This window comes from Drosophila guanche, unplaced genomic scaffold (genome assembly GCF_900245975.1).
Source record: "Drosophila guanche unplaced genomic scaffold, DGUA_6, whole genome shotgun sequence".
Taxonomy (NCBI): domain Eukaryota; kingdom Metazoa; phylum Arthropoda; class Insecta; order Diptera; family Drosophilidae; genus Drosophila; species Drosophila guanche.
In genome coordinates, this window is record NW_022995746.1 from 8283454 (window position 1) to 8297593 (window position 14140).

Below are 14140 nucleotides of genomic sequence, written 5' to 3' on the forward strand. Positions count from 1 at the left end.
AATATAACTTAATCTGATATATGCACATACCATTAATATACAAAACGATTCTTCAATCGGATTAAATTATTGTTTGAGTGTTAATAGTCTTGGGAAGCTTGTAAAATCCAATAGACGATCAAAATAGAGGAATATGACATAGGACTACGGTATATTTTTAAAATGAGAAGGTGTATTTTGGTATATTTTTAAGGTTCCGACGGTATATTTGATCGATAATTCCGCGGTCACCCTGCATCTTGGACAATAACAATTTTGCAAATAAAAATAAATAAGCAAAACTCTGGAAACCCCGTTGCTATGGGCGTGACTGTGCTACAACCGTATCCTATGCCCGAAAATAAATCTGGAGCCCATATCATCGATTATCTGAGCAAGCGTCTGCTGTCGCTTGGCGCTACGCATGCCGGCCAATTCCTGGTCGACTGCGAGACCTTCATATCGAGCCCGCAGCCGCACAATGGTACACCGGGAAGGGCGGTGCATGTGCTGCACAACTCCGAGTATCCCGCGTCGACATTTTCAATCATGGACAGTGGGACGGGGAAGCAGGTCAGCCTGGTGGCCGACAGCATATTCGATCTGCTGATGCTCAAAATGACCAACACATTCACCTCCAAGAAGCAGACAAAGATTGAGTCACGTGGCGCCCGGTTTGAGTACGGCGACTTTGTGATCAAGCTCGGATCCGTCACCATGATGGAGCACTTCAAGGGCATCCTCATCGAGATCGAGTACAAGTCCTGCATGATACTGGCCTACTGCTGGGAGATGATACGCGAGATGCTGCAGGGTTTCCTCAACATCAATGTGGGCAAGGATTTCCCCTCTTACTTTGCCCCACAGACCATCATGACGCCTATGGGCCAGCAACAGATGCATGCCAAGCACAACGACATGTACGAGCCCACGGACACGGTGAAGCAGTATCTTGAGCAGTTCACCAACTACCGGAAGCATGTGTCCATGCATGGAGGACTGGGAGGACAACAGCAACAGCCCGTCCACATGTCCCCCTCGCCGGTGATGGGTGCGGCTGGGGGCCTTGGCATGATTCGACCCTGATGCGAGGTCAAGCTGGAGCCGCCCGATGCGCCTGCAGTTACACTGGAAACTGACTGATTGAACCGATGGCCCCACGATGCACGATGCATTGAACAGAGAAACAACTACTTAGTAATACTTTATAATGTATATTTTCAACACAATAGTTATGTATATTAGAAATTAATCAACATCCTCATTCAAGTGAATGTTAATGAGGCACTCCAGGAGCATTCGCGGAGTGTACTTCAAATTAAAGGGTCCCAAATATGATCCATGATAATCTATTGCTCTGCTTATAATCACTGAAAAAAGTATCTACCTATCTTCCTATTCAATTAGTTGTTTCGCTTAATGGTTAATAAATATTTAAGGCACACATAATTAGCCAGCCAAAAGGCAAACGACGAAACAGGCATTAAATATTCAAGTTCACATAACTGTTGGTCTCTCTGTGTGTGTGTGTGTGTGTGTGTGTGTGTGTGTGTGTGTGTGTGTGTGTCTGGAAGGCCGAGAAAAATTAATTTGCTTTTTGCCGAAAGGATTGCGCCTGCGTCCGTCCCTCATAATCTGCTCATATTAAACTAATTGCCGTAAATTTCAACAACAAACTGCCATAAATGTTGGCCATACTTTTAGTTGCCAAGAAACCAGCGAACGCCCCCGAGCCCACCGCTCAAGACCATCTTACCGTCAAAAACTTGTCTTAACTTTAATTAAGTGGCATTATGTTCAATTAGGCAAAAGTTTCCAATATGCAAATTAACACAATTTGTGTGTAAAGTGCCTGCTCCTGAAGAGGAGCACCCGCCCATCCGAATGGGAGGCGATGTCTATTTCTGGGGCAGATAAATTTCCGCCACACAGAACACACAAATCAGGGCGGGCCTCAGCTCTGGAAGAGGTGGGCGTGGCAGCTTGTTAATACATTTAGCATATTTCTTCATTTTCCAGCCGATATCTTTTAGTGTTTTGCCTGAGATTGTGGCATTTAGCTGTTGGCAATAAATAATTTATGATGTCTCAAATGGCAGTCGGATATTGGCAGGGAGGGGGATAAAAGTGTACTTGTGGTTGGATAGTCAGAAAGGATAGGTGTACACTTTAGGGAGAAGTTGTGGCAAATAAATTCCCTCAGCTTTTGGTTAATTGATGCAAATGGAAGTTGTAGAAAATGTGGAACAAATTCTCTGGTGAATTTTGTGACAAAATCTATCTATCTCCCTGCCCGACATACTTCAAAGCACATCCTGCCCACCCACAAACGATTTTCGCTACCACAAAGTTTGATTATCAGCTGGGCAAATATTCCACATTTAATGTTGAATGCTTGTGGCTTTGAAAATGGCTAAATGGAATATACCCTTGGGCATATTCCTCACTCCCTTTTGGGCTGAATTATCAAACACAGGATCCAGGGAACGCCCTCATGTCGACCGCTAAACTTCAATTGACGATTAAATTGCAAATGTCTAATTTGCAGTTGATGGTTGGATAATTCCCTTATTCACACGAACGTATGTGTATGTTTCTCTGCTTGGCAGTTGTACGGGCCAAATGGTTATCCTTGTAATCCATGTCGACCATCAGGCATCCGACATCGGAGCATCAAGCATCGAGCATCTAATTGCAGTCGCCGTCAATGAGCAAGGATTAGAAATTAATTAAAATATAAGGCCAATGTGACATTTGCATTGGGACAAGACAGAACCCAACCCAAATTCCCGAGGAGGAAGAGCCTTAGCCTTCTCCCTCTACACTTGCCATAATTGTTGGCCCTTCAAATGTGATTAATCAGCTTTGCCTAATGCATGAATTCTGACTTAGTGGCCGGTCTTTGGCCTTTGTCATATTGGCTTTGACTTTGACTTTGAATTGCTGTGAGGGGGGCCAATGTCGTCAGATTCCATTCAAATAACAGCAAAAGGGTTTTGACATTCAACCTAATGATTTTCATTGGCATGCGTTTGTACTTTGGCTGGCACTTGGGTAAATGTGTGGTAAATGGATAAACCTTAACTTACATTTGATTCTTTGACAATTCAACTTTGTTTTCATTTATTTTATAATTGTTTTATATGCATTTATTTGCATTCAATTACTAGTATGTAAGTCTGTTTAATGGACCTCCTTCTAGTGATAGTCTCTCTGGATTTCCTGTACGTCTATCTGTGTTACTGTCATGGAGCTGCGATCTGCAAGGGGGAGCAACGCTACCCCAGATGTACTTTCTGTTTAAAAAGCAAGTCCGACTTATCGCACTTTTGTTTTGCCTTTAGTTCAAGGTGAGCAACAATAAGAACTTGTGGAATATCTCAGGCATAATGCGGATGAGCTGGTAGAATCCACAAAATGCAGATAATGCGATGGCAGCTGCGCCTGGCCCCGCACCACACGCCCCATGCTCATTCCGCTGTCAGGCAGAGTTTGCTGTCAGCCGCGTTTCCTGTTTCCGTTCTGTCGCTCTGGCCTAGCGCCACCTGGCGACCGCTGTTGTCGCTCTTCAGTCACGTGACAAAATTATGTGTTATGTACAAAAAAGCCTTTTCGTATGCTTCCCATGGTTTTTATTTTTTAGGTTTTTTTTTAGTTGAGTTTGCAAATAAATTGCATTTTTGTTTTGGCAGTCGCGTTGCATATTTTTTCCTTTCAGCATCTTCTTTCGTTCCGTTTAACAACTTCGTTTTTTTTGCCTTTTTCAGCTGCTTAACCCCATAGAGCCCGGGTTTTTGTTGTTGCTGTTCGTGTATTTATTTGCGTGTAAACCCAGGCACGTTCGCAGAGGCAGGATGGGGAGGAAAGGACATGCTGCAATCAGCGCTTTATGCATTCCTGCGCACCGAACAGGCAGTGCAGATAGAGGACGCCGTTCCCTCCCCCCTCATTTCGCGTACAGTGTGCCTCTTTTTTGCCGGGTCCTGCACTTATTTGTTTCCCGGGAACGCGGTGACTCACACACAAAAGGTGCATAATTTTAGTTAAATTTTTGGCATTTTATGCACGAAAACGTTTCTGGGTTAATTTACGTGCGCCATTCAATAAATTGTGTGAGCCCCAGCCCTAAACGGGTGGCACTCGTAAAATGTGAGATATAAAATTGAATTAACAGCTAAATGAAATGAAAATTATGCACCTCATGTGCGCAAAATATATCTATCTAGTTCCGGGCAACAGGTGCACCGGCAGTGCCACTCATACACGGAAATTGTCACTTCAAATGTTTAATATGAGCATCATGCTAGTACAATAAATGACCGCAAAATGTTTGGCCATTAACGGATTTAATTTTACCGTCAAATTGAATTGTTGTCAATTGAAATATAAAGGGAATTGCAAACATAATTTTTAAAGGTCTTATTGTCATTTTACATGAATCGTATTATTAGTTTTCCACGTGTTCTATATTTCCATATCTCCTCCTCCTCCTCGTAGTTTGAGCGAATGTCGTCCGACTATTTGTCTTGGCAACTTTATGTTGACATTATATTTTCCAAATTCTTTTATCAATGCAAGAAAAAAATTATGGAATGTTCTCGAACAAAGCCGTCAGCGCCACACGGTTTAACCTCTCATCAACTCCTCCATCTCACTCCCACACACAGGTGACCAAGCCACAGCCGAAAAGTTCGATCTTTTGCATTACATCAGGGGGGGTGAGGAGAGAAGCGGAGCATGGAATATTATCGAACAACGCCGGCAGCGCTGCACTCGCCTACACTGCGCTGTAACCCTCACATTATCTTATCGCCATCAAGAGGAGACATAAACACACACACACACACACTCGTTTGATCACGTATTGCTTGAGGAGAGGGAGAGTTGAAGGGGCAGTGATTTCAATGAGAGTCGATTCCCAATATGCAAGCAATTAGCAAAAGATCGTAGAACTGTACATGACAATAAGAACCGAAAGATTAGAGAGGAGAGTGCGAGAGTACGAGAGAGCAACATAAGAACAGCATCACAAGGTGCATTGCTAACAAGGTGACGGCTTACGCTGCGGAAGACGCCCACTTTGGTCAAGATGTCACCTTGTAAGTCAACACCTTGCCATGAAATGCGCTAAGCAGCCCACGCATCTTCGCCACGCTCCCTCTCTTAAATTTCAACCGGTGCCGGGTCACGACGTCTCCGCGTTTATATCCGTAAAATCGGGAATCTCGGGAAATAAATCAAATAAGTAAAGTGAGGTGCAGTTGTGTAGTGAAAGTGTAAGTTTAAGTGAAAGTGTAAGTGAAAGTATAGTGTTTAGTGCAGAAAATGTGTTGGTTCCAGAGCGGCTGCGGCGTTGGCGATATGGCAAAAAGGCGAACATGGTAGCTTGGCGAATATGGCGATATGGCGAAAAATGGCAGCTTGGCAGGAAAGTGAAAGTGATGTGTAGTGCAGTGTAGTGAAGAGATGTGCAGTGTATGATGTTGTGATTAACTGAAAATTAACAAACAAGTGTGTGTTTAGTGCAAGAAATTGTGTTTTCCCCAAGGCAGCAGTGGCGGCGGCGAATTGGCAAAAAGGCGAAAATGGCAACAAGGCGAATATGGCGATATGGCGAAAAATGGCAGCTTGGAAGAAAAGTGAAGTGATGTGGTCTAATTTGTTGGCGAAGAAAGCCACAAAATGGTATAAAATGTCAGCTTGGCAATGTATGAAAGTCATTATCTAAATCAGCATATTAAACTGTGCGCAAATTATTTTTTTTCATGTGAAAGTCATTGCCTTAGTTCCAACAAAGTGTGTGTGTGCGAAAATGTTGCAAAAAAGTCGCTTCGTTTTTCCCTTTACCCCTCCAGCATAAAATAGCGCAGTGAAGAAAGAGAGTGAAAAAGGAACGTGCGTTCCAAGTGATGTGAGTGATAGGGTGAGGAATTGCAAATCTGCTGATCTGACTCTCTCTCATCTTGTGTGTTCACACGAACTTACGTCCACTTATGCCTTCAATACCTTCAATTAATATGCCCAAAATGTGCGCTCTTATTGGAAATTTCGTCCGTTTCGTTTTCGGTTTGCGGTTTCGGTGCGGGTTCCGTCGTCGAAGTCGTCGTGCGCTGTCTTTCTTCTCTCTTTTCAGATTGTCAGAGCGAACTTTATGTGCAGCGCAGCAAAAAGGCAGCACGCAAGCAAAACTAACGGGACAATATTTTCGGTAAGTAGGAGAATTATGTATTTCGGTTTTTCTTTACTGATATGCTTGTACTTATGTATGCATGTATGTATGTGTGAAGGGGGGAAGTGTTTAAGCATGTAATATTTGCTGTAAATTGTTGTTCTAATTGTAAATAAAATCACATACAAAATTAAAGAGTAAATAATAATATCAATGCTTAAATAATTCAATTAACTTCCAGACTAAATAAACAATTAAGTTTGCCTAAATAAATGTGCTTAATTTCCATGCTTCGCCCCATCAATCGCTATTTTCAGCTCGAACTTTCCACACAATTTCACAATTAAGAGGTCAACTGGCAATTAAACTTTTGAAATCCGTTCGGCCATCGAAATTTATGCACAAGCCACAAACTAAAATAAAACTCCATGAATCGAGAACAGATTAAATGCCCAAGAAACTTTCATGGTCGTCCTCAGATCAACTTCTGCTGCAACCCTTACTTCTCCTGATGGTTGCCCCAGTCTTTGCCTCCTACTAACCGCTCCAATCGTTTCATTTAAATGTCACAACAATTAGGCAGCAGTTATCTGTCCATTACACCATGAAAAGTCTCCGGATAGATGCACATCTCTGTCTGTTCCCTTCCCCTCTCGTACTTCTGTCATCATAAATTTTGCGGCCCAAGGCATTAAACAAACTGGGACAAAACTCATTTGGTAAACAGGCAGGATATGCAGGATGTGCACAATGGCTTAGATGGAACTTGGGTGCATGTGTGTATCTGTGTGTGTGTGTGTGTGTGTGTGTGTGCGTGTGTCTTTCAACAAACACATTTGAAGTGTTGCAGTTGGGAATCTTGAAAGTTTTGGGCGGTTTTTTGGCCAAACTTTTCGTTACTCTTGCCTGCCTTTTGCCTGCTGGTCATGTTGCCATGGATTTTGTTTTGTCAAATTTACCAGTTTTTTTTCGCCAGAGTTTTTTGTTGTGGCTTTGCATACACTACTAGTCCTTAGCCTTGGCAGCGGCTTTGGCTCCGAAAAGTTATGGAGAAAACACGGCGAAAGCCAGTCAGGCTGCATGCTAGTTGCCCCTTAGCTGCGGTTTGGCCAGGCCCAAAAAAACAAAACAAAAAGGAAGGAAATTACTTGCTAAGACTTAAGCCAGGTCCTAGGGTCCAGAGTTCCGGTGAAAATGTGTTAATTAACGGAGTGTGTGTGTTTGTGTGTGTGTGTATGTGAGTTTTGGGAAAATCAACACTTGTCTCTGTCAAACACAAGACAACTAATTAGCTCGCTCTCGGTTAAGTGTGAACGCAATGAAATGATAGCGCCCGAGGGCCCTCCAGATTTCACTGAGTGCTACGAAATTTGAAATTTATTTAAAGCCATAATTAATGCAAAGTTAAAGGGGGATTCTAGCTGTAGGAGTTCCTTCTTAATGAGTTATTATTTGTATATTCAAAATGGGATACAAAATGTTATCAGCCACGCAGGCTTCTCAATTATTTCTTATTCCTTCATGATTTTAATTGACACTGCAAATGAAATACTTCTTTGCTTCTTTATCCATGTGTAGCTTCATTTAGTTTACTGTACAATTCTAAAATGAATTATCTAGACCCTCATTTCCATGTTTGTTCATTAATCTAGTTGAAAAGTCACAAATTGAACTGTCCACAATTGATGACTCTTGCTCAGAGATTTCCCTGCTCCACCCACATCAGTTCATCGTGTTTTGCTTGCCATATATTCGTAGTATCCAGCATTCCACTCATTTGATTTCATTTGTTATCATCATCAACTTGATCTATCCAAGAGAGTGGGAGGAACGTGGTTTTCTGGTCTCAATTTACTTCTGGTTCTGATTCCTTGTTTGGCTAATTTATGCGCTTCGCCAGATAATAAATTTTATATTTACGTTAAACAAATACAAATGCAAACAAGACCTCACATCAGACTGGCCACCATATGTTTTCTTTACACTGAGAAAAAGAGGAACAATGCCTGGAAATATTGAATTGAAATAAAATTATATTTTCAATGTTCGTTCTGCGAGTTGGAAACTTTTTCTTCAACAGAAATAAAAATATAAATCCAAAAAAATATTCCTGCTTTTCCTTCTGTGTATTTCTTACTCTATTTTGCGCTGCCCCATGACAATATGTCATTTATTCCTAAATTCGCCAGAGTCCTTCAATTTTTCTCTCTCTTTCCCGCAGCTCTCCTTCTTTCTGTATAGATATGTATATGTATATATATATCGTGGGCGTTGCTTCGATTCCAAACCATTTGTTATCGAATTTGTTTATGCTTATTTTGTATGCCAAACGGCACAAACGGACTGCTGTCTGTCTGTCCTTTCTGCTCTGCTTCAGGGGCCTGGGTTCTTGGGGGCTAAAACAACGCCAATAGGGGACATGTGTCCTCGTGGGCCCAACACGAGCATCGGCATTGCCCTCGCACAGATATATGCATGTTAATTTGCTCTGATTCAATAGGTTCCCATTGAGTTATGGTGACATTAGGCAGGGGAAATCCTTCAGGGATAAGCATTCATTTGTAGACTATTTGGGTGGAGAAAAAACGTTCTGAGCGGTTGAATAAATATAAAAAAAAGAACTTTAAATGGTCGAAAGTAATTTTAAGTGTTATTTTTAATATTTTTAATATTTTAACCTCAAGACTTATTCCCCATGCTCCATTAAATCATAGAACTTTTAAACTATTCCCCAAAGATTTCTTCATTCATTTAATTAAAATTCATTTGGCAAATAACTTCAATTGACTTTACTTGTTACTCTGCCGCTGCCTTCCGTTTCCGACCGAGGGCATACAAATTATGTTTTACATGTTTTCAAAGGAAATTCTTATGAATGTTTATGCATTTCCGTTGCGCATCCACAAACTGCTCCTTCGATATACCAAAGCTTATTGAAAACTTGTACAAAGTGTTGCCTGCCCCGCCGAGTCCTTGGGGCCATGCTATCTTTATGCCAGAACAGACCCAACCAGATCCAGAGCGACTGAATCGGATTCGGTTCGACGTGGCAGACTGTTCAGGAATGGCTTCGACGTGGGTGGCTCTAGGAGGCTGCGTTCTGCTGAGGTTGGCTGCGAAATGGAAGCCTGTTGTAGATTGGCCTCGAAGTGGGAGGCAGTACACGATTCGCTTCGATCTGCCAGCCTGTTCTTTACTGTATACAAACATATTTTATATGTATGTAAGCAGTTTTGTAGTTGATGGAAAAGTGCTCTTATTGGCACTCATCGTTCTCTGGGCGATTCCCTTCCGGGTCGCCATTGATTGGCAAAATATTGTGGCAGGGGACTCGAAGGAGTGAAGTTTTCTACAGCGAATAATAAATGCCAACTTATGCCAAATCACGCAATCATTTGATTATTTAAACCCTGTTTATAGATGCGTTTGGGGGGTAACAAAAGACAAGCCCAAGGATATGCCGCAAATTTAAATAAAACAACATTACGGATTCTCTTTTTGTGGACGGTCCGTCCCCCCGCCTGACATTTACATATACATACATGCAACATATGCCACACGTACATGCATCAGAATGTTGCATATTAATTTTCCCCCTTTCTTTTTTATGATTTTGTATATTTTCCTGTTTTTCTTTTCCCTCCCCTGGTGCTGGCAACATTTTTTGTTTTTATTAATTTCCGCTTCAAGTTGCTGGGGTTCCATCTCCGCTCTGTGTCCCATCCCTCACCATCTTCTGTGGCCCATGAAAACTTTTGCTTAAAACAAACAGGGAACGTCACGTGATGGACGGTCCAGAAACTCCAGGAGAAACAACAACAACTGTGTTGACGGTCGGTCCGTCGGTCGGCTTGATATGTAAATCATATAGCCAGATGTGTACAACATTTCCAGGACGGAGCTCTCACATCCTGATAAATCATCATATGCAACGGGGAGAAGGACACAGGGATCGGGAAAATTCAGGGAATTATGGCACAGAAAATTATAAATTTATTTAGAATTATTTTTACATTTCAGAAAAAGAACACGACTTTTTATTATGTAAAATATTTTATGATTTGAGAAATTTTACAACTGAAGTACCACAGCATTTTTTGTTTTATGTATCAACTTATAAAATGTTCAAAATTATTCAAATCCACTCAAGGGTCAAAAATCTATTGCATATCTATGGCTATCTACCTATGGCATAACATATGTTCAGTGCAGCAACATCTTCTTAATGGGAACGTAGTACCTAGCTTTTCTCTCTGTGAAATAACTGACAATTATGATAAACAGTGCAACAGTTTTTGTTTTCACCATCTTCAGATTCTATAGAATCTAACAGAATCTTATTTTGATCATTTATGCTACCCAACTCCCTGTCGCTACTACCCTTTTGTCTGGCCATACTTTGGATATAAACAAACCGCATCAGACAGGACACGTAATTTTCCAGTAAGCACCACTTTCCTTTGAATCTGTTGCCAGTCTTTGTTGTGCACAGGAAATTTTGCATTTCGGTTCTATCCCGTGGCTGGCTAGCTCATCCCGGACTGCACTGCTTCTTGGCTGCTTTAAAATGCACCGAACTGAGGGCTCCTCGTTCAGCTGCTGCTCCTTTATGATGGTCTTCCTACAAAACCCCTGAGCTGGCTACAGCAGCAATCCTGAAATTCAAAATCCAACGCTTTATGTTTGCGTTAACGTGTGCAAAATCTGATGGTTGGCACTAACTTGCGGATTTAGGTGTTGAAAATTATGTGTAAAATGTGTCACAGTTAAGCTCCGCCATGTTCCGTGCCCCGGCCCGTAGAGAAAAGGCGTGGCCGCACTACGTGGCGAGTGCTAAATGTCGCCCAAGGCCAGGGCATGCCACTGCTTTCAGCATCTCCTCTTAACCCATCCCAGCCGAATCGTACCCCTACGCATCCAGCACCGACATGGAGGTTGGGCAGGTCACATTTTCGACTCGTAGTTTTCAGCGCCATCATCCGATGCATATGCAGATGAGCGGGAGACCTCGAAAGGAGTGGGATGAAGGAGTTGTCGCTGGAGCTGGAGCTGGGAATGGTAATGGTGCAGGTTCTGGTTATGCGTCTGGGTCTACAACAGTCATTGGATGATAGAGGGAAGCGTGTGCATTATACAAATGAGTTTATGCAATTTTCGACTAGACTTGAACTTTCAGAACATTTTTGGACAACTTCATGCGGAAACTTTCGCTTTGGATTTAAGCGTTTGGCAAAACTAAAATTCAAATTTTGGATTCATTAAATCAAAATTTATAATCTCTGAAAAGTTATTCAATCACGTCCTAAAGCAAACCTTTGAAGACAAAAGTTGGTTTATTGGATTAAAATAAACTTCAAACAGTCATCAAAAATTAATTAAATATTAATGAGCTATAAACTATTTTTCTTTTATAAATTTTATGAATTCTTGTAGTCATTTATGAGACAAAAGTTCCCAGCTTTAAAGAACCAATTGCAAATTTTGTGTAATAAAATTTTGTTTTGCAGAATTTCTTTTATCAACTTCCATCGTCCTGTTTCATTTTCGTTCTCCTATTTTTAATATCATTTATCCATCAAAGGCATTTATGACCCACTCGTAACCCTTGGGTGCGTGTGTGTCATTAGTCGGGCCAAATATTGCCACTCCATCACCATCTCATACTCATGCTCATGCTCAGCCTCAAGACCTGCATGACACTCAAATTTGATCCAACCGCATCGAAACTTGCTGCAGCTCCTGCTTTGACCTGGTAGTTTCCTGTGCTTCTTCTTAATTAAAATATTTATTAAGCACTTTTGGTGCAGGCAACAAATTAATACCAAAGGCCCCAATCATGGTGTCGCTGGTAGCTTTTGCGGCATACGGGGCGGTAGACAGAAGGGCAGCAGCACCAGCAACAATTTATAAAACAATGTTGAGGACACAGGAGTAGCAGCCAGGCTGCAGCCCGCATCAAGGATATATTTTTTCAGGACCTCTCCTCTCCTCTCCTTTATGCTGCCATGCAACAGCAGCGTCAACATTGCAGTTCCAGGCTGCCAACTTGGCCAACTAGGCATAAGGCGACACGGACGCCATGGAGCTGCTAACAATCAAGCGCCAGCCGGATGAACAGCTTGCCGCTTAGGCCTTCGAAATATGCAGCTGCTGCCACTGTGCCAGTGGCCATTCTCCTGGCAGTGGGTATGGAGGGATACGGTTGGTTCCCCTCTGCTACTGGGTATACAGGGGTTTTGCCATTGTGACAGCAATGTCTGGCGTGCAATATCTAAAATATTTATGCGGCCAGGCTCTGGCAACGTCCAACGGCAGGCAGCCCTGCCATCACTTCCTGCTCGTCAAAAGTTGTAAGGGTGTGAGAGGGAGTCCCGGGAAAGTCATACAAATTCAATGAAAAATTGAAAAACTATTAAAATTGTAAATGTAAGCAAATGAAAAGTTTTAGTCTGCTATTTGAAACTGCAAATGAAATAAACACTGGCTACTGCAACTCCGAAGCACTTTAAAATGAATTTATTTATTAATTTGATAAAAGTAAATAATTGCAAATGAATGAAATGTTTAAATTGAATTTGTATTTGTGGAGAAATAATTGTTGGCAATGCTGGAGAGATGCTCTGTGCCATTCCTTAAGGTGAACGATTTGATTGCCAATTTATTAAGTGCCGGAACGCTGCTGAAACTTTCTGAATAATTTCCACTTCTTATATCTATTTTTTATTTAAAAAATGTATCTAGTTTGCAGAGCCATACAGCTCATCCAAATTCAGAGTCTTCAATATGTTCATTTTGGGATTTATTTTATACTTAAATTTATGCCTTTGTTGTTACATTTATATGATCGAAATGTTTAACTGGAGTGACGAGGTCGAAGCAGTTAATGTCATCGCTCTGATGGTAACTAAAATCTATGCATTACAAAACTCGATATAATATATGTGCCTGCGCTTTGTTATGCAGGAGGATTACTTATGAACGATAGTAAAAACAAGAGCCGACCCCAGATTCAAAACGAAATAGAATAAATCGCAATTCGATTTAGAAAAAAATTACTAAGATTTAAAAGTTTTTAATTTGAACTCTCTCGTTATTGTAGAGAGCAATGGTCCAGAGATAAGCGCATTAAAGATAATTGCAATTTATATTATGTAAATTGGCAGCGCAGCGCGAAAAGTAAGTGGAAAACTGAGCCTAGAGGGAGCAAAAACTGTTTCCCAGAGAAAAAAAAAATAAACAATACACAAATTAAGTGTGTGACCCTCACAGAATATTTATTTCGAATTTCTACAGTTTTTTCTCTCATAATTGTGATAATTGTTTTCCAATCGATGGAGCAGAAACGCAATGTATGCCTCTTAATCAGAAAGTCGGCCTATTTCCTCATTCCCACCGAATCATCGGCAATCACTTGGTCTGATGTTTCTTTTGCTCATTTCGCATAAATGAATGTATACAAAAACGCAACAGTTGATGACCATATAATGGGTCTTTAAATAAAAATACAAGCAAACCCCCACTTCATAATGGGAATAAATGACTTTGAAAAACAAAATGACAACTCAATCGGCCAATAAATAAATGAATTTTTAGTTAAATTCATGCAAAATGGTGATTATAGGCTGTCTGTATTGAACCTCAAACATTTGCTCATAATTGGTTTTTGTATGTTTGATTGCAAACCATTTGTATTCAAATTGAAGATAACACAATTTTCTGTTTTATTCATGACGCAACATTACGTGCATACATAGCAACTACATACATATACATATACATATATGTACATACATATGTTTGCACACATTGTACATGTGTATTTAAAGCTCGTATTCGTAGTGTTTGCGAGCTTTAAAATTGATTACGAAATGGATATCCGGCTGGAAAATCATTTCCGGTATTTTAGATAATACATTTATTTTTATTTCGTGCGAGTATCATTTCAATTTTAACTTTATGCTTCCCTGACTGGGCTTGTAGCTTTAAAGAGAG

General features: G+C 41.0%; 2 protein-coding genes across 3 annotated transcripts in view; both read left to right on the plus strand.

The window, feature by feature from the left end:
* Window positions 1–228: 228 nt before the first annotated feature.
* LOC117582333 (mediator of RNA polymerase II transcription subunit 20) lies at window positions 229–1331 on the plus strand. The gene has a single exon (XM_034269985.1). It carries the CDS (start codon window positions 301–303, stop codon window positions 1063–1065), a length of 765 nt encoding a protein of 254 aa, XP_034125876.1. The 5' UTR covers window positions 229–300; the 3' UTR covers window positions 1066–1331.
* A 3835-nt stretch (window positions 1332–5166) lies between these two features.
* The window catches only part of LOC117582552 (putative neural-cadherin 2), a 171312-nt gene continuing 162338 nt past the window's right edge, over window positions 5167–14140 (plus strand). For both annotated transcript variants that reach the window (XM_034270377.1, XM_034270379.1), the window contains exon 1: window positions 5167–6187. The gene's annotated coding sequence lies outside the window, so the exon portion shown is untranslated. The remainder of the gene's footprint in view (window positions 6188–14140) is intronic.

What these genes read in the sequence shown, in the direction of transcription:
- LOC117582333 (XM_034269985.1), top strand. Translation starts at nt 301, where the DNA reads ATGGGCGTGACTGTGCTACAACCGTATCCTATGCCCGAAAATAAATCT.